The sequence below is a fragment of the Octodon degus genome, unplaced genomic scaffold (genome assembly GCF_000260255.1).
Source record: "Octodon degus isolate 3935 unplaced genomic scaffold, OctDeg1.0 scaffold00192, whole genome shotgun sequence".
Taxonomy (NCBI): Eukaryota; Metazoa; Chordata; class Mammalia; order Rodentia; family Octodontidae; genus Octodon; species Octodon degus.
The window spans coordinates 528,383-535,790 of NW_004524768.1; the positions used below are offsets into that span (position 1 = coordinate 528,383).

General features: G+C 49.9%; 1 protein-coding gene across 2 annotated transcripts in view; it reads left to right on the top strand.

Moving 5' to 3' along the window:
- The window catches only part of Nxnl2 (nucleoredoxin like 2), a 14,228-nt gene that overhangs the window by 1,964 nt on the left and 4,856 nt on the right, over positions 1-7,408 (top strand). Inside the window, exon 1 of one of the 2 annotated variants that reach the window (XM_004644089.2) lies at positions 87-416. The exons of the other annotated variant lie outside the window; for it this stretch is intronic. Coding sequence (XP_004644146.1) covers positions 115-416 — 302 coding nt within the window. The 5' untranslated portion in view covers positions 87-114. Of the gene's footprint in view, positions 1-86; positions 417-7,408 lie in introns of those variants that run through there. 2 annotated transcript variants of the gene reach the window in all.

The following is a 7,408-nucleotide window of genomic DNA, read 5'->3' on the forward strand; positions in this document are numbered from 1 at the left end:
GGAGCTTACAATCGCCTGCCCGACAGTGACCTCCTCCCAGAGGTGTCCCCCGCCCCAGGTGACCGTTCTCCCGCTGGTGTCTCTGTCGGTGGTGGCCGCTCGCCGGCCCGTATTATGGTGGACGTGTTGGTCGGGCGGCGCCTGGTGACCCGCGAGGGCGCCACGGTGGAGGCCGAGGTGGCGCTGCAGAACAAGGTGGTGGCTTTGTACTTCGCAGCGGGCCGGTGCGCACCTAGCCGCGACTTCACCCCGCTGCTCCGCGAGTTTTACACGGCCCTGGTGGGCGAGGCGCGGCAGCCAGCGCCCTTCGAGGTGGTTTTCGTGTCGGTGGACGGCAGCGCGCAGGAGATGCTGGACTTCATGCGCGAGCTGCACGGCGCCTGGCTGGCCCTGCCCTTCCACGACCCTTACCGGCAGTGAGTGCGCGCAAGCAACCGCGTAGCCCGCGCCCCCCAGGAATCCCCTCCTGCACCCGGCTCACTTTCGGTCGTCCCTCCCCAGCTCCTTCCCCGCTTTCCCTTCCAGTAGGTCCGTGGCGGTGACAGCCTCTGCTCCAACTTTCCCCAGCTCTCCCGACCTGCACAGGGCATTTCCCGGGCTTTTGGGGCGTGGGCCCTGGGCCACCTGCCTTGGGGTTCCTAGCTCTGCTGCGGGCGCGGGATTACTGCCTTGGAGGTCTGAGCTGTTAGGGCACCAGGGCTGGAGAGACACAGGTGCTTATGACTTTCAGGATTTTGTTTTTTATCCTTGCTGATGGAATTTCATAAGTGTAAAGATGTAAAAATCATTACTGTAAATGCTTTGAAAGACCCAGGTGTAGGAGAGGTCGGAGATGACAGCAGTCTGCTCTCTGAAGGGATCTGGAGGACCCTTGTGGTTGAGCCTCAGCTCTGCTGGACTTGTGCCAGAGCGCTGTTAACTTCTCCCTGTGGAACTCAGCTTGGAGAAGCAGGGAGGACTGGGGGTTCTGAGAGTGGAGTGGCAGGGGTGTTGGTTGCTGGGGCCGGTGTGGGGGCTCTAGTGCCCTGAGTGGAAAGTGAGTTGAAATCACACTCCCAAAGCATGACCTAGCCCCTCCCTTCCTCGTGTGGATGGGTACTGCTTGAAGTCTACCTCTGGTTCATTCTGTTATGGTGTTACCACCAATATTAATTACTGCAAGATGACTTTACTTTTTTCTGGAAAAGGAAAATATAAATTTATGTTCAGAAGGGATGTTGCTTAACTGGAGAGGAATGTGAGGCCTCAAACCCTGAAGAAAAGGCTTCTTGACAGTGAATCTATAGTGGTGCCTGATTGACTTTGCATAAGGATTCTTTTCAGTTCTCTGGCACTCAGTTGTGTGCAGCTTTTGAAAGGGCACACTTGTTTTGAAGGTGAGACGTGGTAGTTGAGTAATTAGTCAGCACCTTAGGTCCCGGGAGAGGCGGGCCTGGGATGCCCTGGGGAAGGTGGGCAGGTGTTTAATTGTTTGGCATCTTGTGCCATCAGGTAGTTTGTCCAGAGGGTTGGCCTGGTTTTGAAAGGGCTCCTTGAAGTTTGGGGAGGCCATGGGTCAGCATCCTGATCTTCTGTCCCATTTCAGAGACATGCAGGTGCTGTGCACAGTCTGTTCTGACTTGGGCCATCTTTTTGCCCCAGGCCATTTCTCTGAGGGCTCAGTGAACCTCATATTCCAGGGGCTTCCAGGTTTCTCAGGAAAGGCATCATTTTCAGATCTTGATGAATTGAACCTCTGTGTTTGTGGCCCAGCTGGGGACAGATGAGCCTCTCACTCTCAGTGTGGTGCTGCTTCACCCGACCCCTAGTCTTTGTTCTCAGAGGGAATTTTCTTTTTCTTTTTTTTTTTTTTTTTAGTTTCCATACATTTATTAGTATGGCACACTGCTGAAGTGTGTATACATTTTTTTTGGCAGAATATATAGATATAGATATAGATATATAGATATATAGATCCACATCTTAAAATCTCCTTCATTTTTGGCCAGTGGCTGTTCATGATGGTAAAAGCTATTTTTTTCCAAAGGTATCAAGATATCACCAGTGTATAACATCTTAATGATAAAACCTCATCCAGACATAAAATCTAGAGTGTTTTATGCTGTAGTTCCCAAGGTCTAGTTCACAGACCACGTGCACCAGGATCAGCCACCAATTCCCTTTAAAAAGGTACAGACGCCCAAGCTTCATCCCAGGGGAGTATGATTGCCAGACAAGTTCAAGAACCAGTCACCTGGAAGGCGATGTATCGAGTGCACATACTCAGACAAGCCTACTCATGTGTAAGCGCCCTTCCTTTCAGTCCAGATGTTGGTAACAGTTGGATAGAAGAGAAATCAGGGTGAGGCTTCCGGTCAGTTTGGTCCCACTGATATCCTAATGTAGAAAAACACAAAACTCACTGCTGTGGTTTGAGTGTAAATACCAAAATTTGTGTGTTGGAATCTTGATGTCCAGTGCAGAAGCGTTGAGAGGCATGTCGGTCCTGAGACAGACAGCCCCATAAATGGTGTAATGCTGTCGCTAAAAACTCCTAGAAGAAATCTGCTCTATTCTGCCTATCTGTGTATGAGGATGTGGTATTTATCCTCTCTTACTTTTCTTCCTTCTACCCTGTGAAGATGTAACAAGGAAACTCACCAGACACCCACACCACAACTTTCAACTTCCCAGCCTCCAGAACTGCAAACAGAACACAAATAATTTTCTGATTTTTATGTTCTCCCCAGTCCCAGGTATTCTGTTACAGCAGAAAAGCAAGACACTGATAGCCTCAAAAGCATTAAGCTCTGCAGCTAATGTAACCACCACCCGACCCTCATGTGCCCAGTGGAGGGGCTAGAGACTTAGCTGAATCCCAGCTTCCTCATTGCTTGGCCTTGTGGCCCTTTGGTTAGTCAGGGGGACAGCTCTGGGCTTCACTTAGCCCAGAGAAATGGGGAAACAAAGTCAGTCTCGTACATCTGTTGCAATGATTAAATAAGAAAGTACATGTGAAACTCAGCAAGATGCCTTTGGTAGAATGGAGAAACTTCCAATAAAGAGAGTTTTTTATGGCTTATTATTTTAGGAAATATTCTTTTCTGATATCACGCCCTGAGGCATCACCACTTGGTTGGCATTGCCAAATGGCAAGAGAAACCACAGAGATGCTGACAACAGATCAACTTCGACCACCAAGGAGCAATATTATAACTTCTTGTGAACTTAACTTTTTGTTTTCACACCATTCTGGGTTGAGTGAACCTCATGAACTCTGTTGTTGCTATTTGTGAACTAATGGGATATCCTGTGACATTGGGGGAACTACACCCTAAATTCCGCTTATCCCAGGCCTGGATGTATGGAATCAGTTCATAAGTCAAATGGGAAGAGAAACCACCAAGAAAAACAAAAAATACATGAAGAGTCCAGGATGTGTTTGAGTAGAGGATTTATTTATTTATTTATTGGCTTATTGGCAGAATGGGAGATTGAACTCAGGCCCTTACACTTGCCAGGGAAGCACTTATTCCACTGAGCAATCTCCCCAGCCCTGGGATGCATTTGAGGAAGTTGTCAATGTGTGCTGTACATAGTTCTTTTTTTTTTTTCTTTGCAGTACCGGGAATTGAACTCAGGACCTTGTGCTTGCCAGGCAAGCACTTACTCTACTGAGCTATCATCACCAGCCCCAGAGCTATCTCTTCGGCCCCTGAGTTATCTCGCCAATACCCATGGTTCTTTGTGGTTGGTGCAACAGAAAGGACACTGATGTCATAGGTGTCCCACAAGTAGGGGAGGGACCTCTGTACTGCCTTTCCTCAGAGCTGTGATCTTACTACTTGCCGTCCCCTGGGTTCCTAGAGAATCATCAGAATAGGAGAGAAAAGGAGATTTTCTGTCATTTCCACAGAACTCATCTCAGACGTCCATGGGCTATCTCCACTGTGGTCGAGGTGGATGCCGGCTGTGATGCACTGTAGGGAGGAGACTCTCAGACCCCTCACTGTGTGCTCAGGGTTATGACAAGAGCTTTCTCCTGTAGTCCCTGCCCCTGCCCAGCACAGCAGCACACATTGCCTTTACCAGAAAGGCAGCTGTTTGTTACTAATGCCCCAACCCTTAGTGGTATGGGCGCTTGGTGGAGCTGCCAGAGAGGAGGGCCAAGCCTTCTCACACCTTAATGTGAGCCCTGCACCAAGGGCAGATGCCACTGTTCCTGCAGGCCTTGTCTTGGGTGAGGTGCCATCTTCCCCATCCTCTTTCTCCTTGTGTCAAACTTACTCATACTCACGATATGTCTGAAGGGAAGGAGCAGGTTCTGAACTCGCTAGCAGTGGTTCCTCCCACAGGTTGCTGTTTGCACCATGTGACCATGCTGGGTCCACTCAGCCTTGACAGTGCACCTTCCCCTCCTCCTCAACCTCTTGGCCTTTGCATCTTGGGCTGGGGCTGGATACTGGGGAATCTCACTTTCCAGGCTCATGCTTTGGATCCAATGGAAAAGCAAACCGGCTGGAGTATCCTGTCATGGGCTGAGAGTGGCTGGGAGGGTCATCAGCTGGGAGAAGCCATTTGGCCTCAACTAGCTCTGTGTTCCAGCTGTCCTCTGCGGCCTTCCATGCACAGCACATCCACAGACTCCACAGGCCCTGGATCTCCTGTCTTTCTGCTTATTAACATCCAGTCAGATGCTGGGCTGTTTAGAAGCTTCCCGTGACTGCTCTCCCAGGTTGAAGTGTCCCTATCTAATTGGTTTTTAATTCCAGGACAGCTCAGGTGCTGCAGTGCTCTGCCCCCTGCCCCCCAGGTTTCCTGATTCTTGTTGCCCACAGCCAGTGCCAGGTGTGATTTAGCACTCTGCACTCACAGAGTGTGTGCCTGATGGGTGCTTGGAGCAAGTGAGTGAAAGAAAGCACACTAGGGATTTGCTTGGCAACAGTGTTTTGCCAGCTGAGACGGAAACAAACCCAAACTGGAGTCAAGTTGCTACAGCAACCCATGCACTTTGCCTCAGCAAGGGGGTGCCACCAGGTTAGGTGAAGGGAGAGCCCTGTGGCAGAAGCGCTGAGGACAAGGACAGACAAGGCTCTTGGGTGCCCCTGAAATGGTTAAAATGCACCCGAGTTAGGATGCTGGCAGTATTTTCTGTTCTTTGGGGACTTTGTTATAGGGGCAGGTGGTTCTCTGTTCCCCAGGCAGGGGTTCCAGGGTGAGGGTATGAGGAAGCTCTGAAGCTAAGCGAGGACAGGCGGTGACCTGCTCAAGTCTCTTCATACTCCTCACAGCCTTCCTTGCCTCCCTTCTTGCTGAGTCATAATTTGAGTAATGCTGGAAGTCATGAAAGTAATGGCTACAGCAACCAAGGAGCTAGCACAATCCAGGTTATGGGTGGCTCTAACCTCTAGTGGCCCCACAAATGCAGTTTTGTAACGCCTCCTGCAGCATCTGCTTTGCACCCAAACCCAGTCTCCTCACAGTGGCAGAACGGCTGCAGCGTCTCTGACTATATATCCTTGTACCTTTCTTTTTCTCAGCACGTAAGCAGGTGTTCTACAGCATCTCGCTAGTTCTGGGTCTGCTAGCTCCCCACTCCTGTACTGGTTAGCATAGGCTGAGGCTAGATTGACTGAGCCGGCAGCTCAGCTGGTATTGGAGATAGCTGCTTCCCACCCACTAGGAGCAGCCAGTGCTTATTAAGTACTTACGACGTGGCACATCCTATTTTTCTCTAAGCTGCTTACATAGTGATCATTTAATTTTTAATTTTATTTTTTTTTAGACAAGGCCTCTCTGTGTAGTTCAGACTGGCCTTAAATACCCAGTGATCCTCTTGCCTCTGTCTCCTAAGTGCTAGAATCACAGGCATGTGCCACCATGTCCAGCTCTGATCATTTAATCTTGATAACCACACAGGAGGGGGGGGTCCTGTTATTCCCATGGGGCAGGTAAACAATTGGAGATCCAAGGAGGCTAAGCGCCTGTCTACATCATAGTGCACAGGCAAGGCTTCTGAATAAGGTCAGGATGCTGGGCCGAAAGCTCTCTTCTGCCTGTGGAGTGCAGAGCCCCACTGCAGGCTCCTCACCACCTATTTCTTCTCTCTCCTCCAAGTGCGAGGAGGGTCCAGACAACCCGAGGAGGATGCCTCCAAGTGGGCACACCTGAATGTGCATGTGACACTTGGGGCTTTTCTTTACATTCGTGATACTAGGAATTAAGCCCAGGTCCCTTGCATTGAGCTACATACCCAGACCCTTTGCTGAGCTCAAATTTGTTGTCCTCCTGCCTCAGCATCCCAAAGTAGTAGGTTTCCTGGTATGTACCACAATGCCCCACTACATCCAGGGCTTTTGTAGCTGGATCTTAGTGCTCCCTCTGAGGGTCAGGAAGGGTACAGTTCCTATGCATTCCCTGGTCATGCTGAGATTGCTTTCTGGGTACCCAGGTTGAGAAGTGGCAGATGGCATGTGGGTCACCAGGAACCTGTCAGGAATGCACATGCTGCTTCAGCCCCAGATGGCTTGGGACTCCCTGTGTCCTCATGGCCCAAGGTGCTCTGTATGGCTTCTGTCTGGACCCAGCAGATGAGGTCCCGTCACCGGGGACCTCAGCAGGACCATCCGCTTCCCTTTCTGAAACACTGCACTATCCTGCCTTGTCCTCTGCCAAGCTCAGGTACCCAGTGACCCATTTACCAAAACTACCCAAGCCCTGCACTTTGGCTACAGTGTTCATTTTTTAAAAAGTTTATTTTTTGATATAGTGTCTCGCTATGTAATCCAGGCTGCCTTGAACTCACTATGTAGCCCAGGCTAGACTTGAACCTGCAGGATCCTCATGCCTCAGCCTCCCGAGTGAGTACTGGGTTACAGGCAGGTGCCATCACACCTGCTGGCTGTGGTTATTATGTAAAGAGCTCTTTGTTTTTTTTCCTTTTTATTTTTCATTTTCCTTTGAGAAAAGTCAGTTTCCTAGACATTTCAGATTTCATAGTAAATGCTGAACAGGTTTCTGAGACCTTGGCAGTGACATCTTCTTTGAAACACCTTTCACCTTCACGGTGTCATTTCCGGAGTTGCGTCAGCCCTGCCTAGCTAAGTGCTCTCAGCCTTAGTTTGATTGGCTATGTTGGTGAAAGAACCTAGCTCTCCTAAACTTGTAGTTTGACATGGACTTATTATACCCATTCTGTGTATGTGGCTTTGGATTGTTAGCTCTCAAGTGTAGTCTTAGCATGGTAGCCTTTGTGCTTGTGTCTTTTGTATTTCCTTCCTTCCTTCCTTCCTTCCTTCCTTCCTTCCTTCCTTCCTTCCTTCCTCCCTCCCTCCCTCCCCTCCTCCCTTTCTCTCTCCTTCTCTCTCTCCCTCCCTCCTTCCCTTCTTCCCCCTTCCCTCCCTCCCTTGCTCCCTCCCTCCTTCCTTTT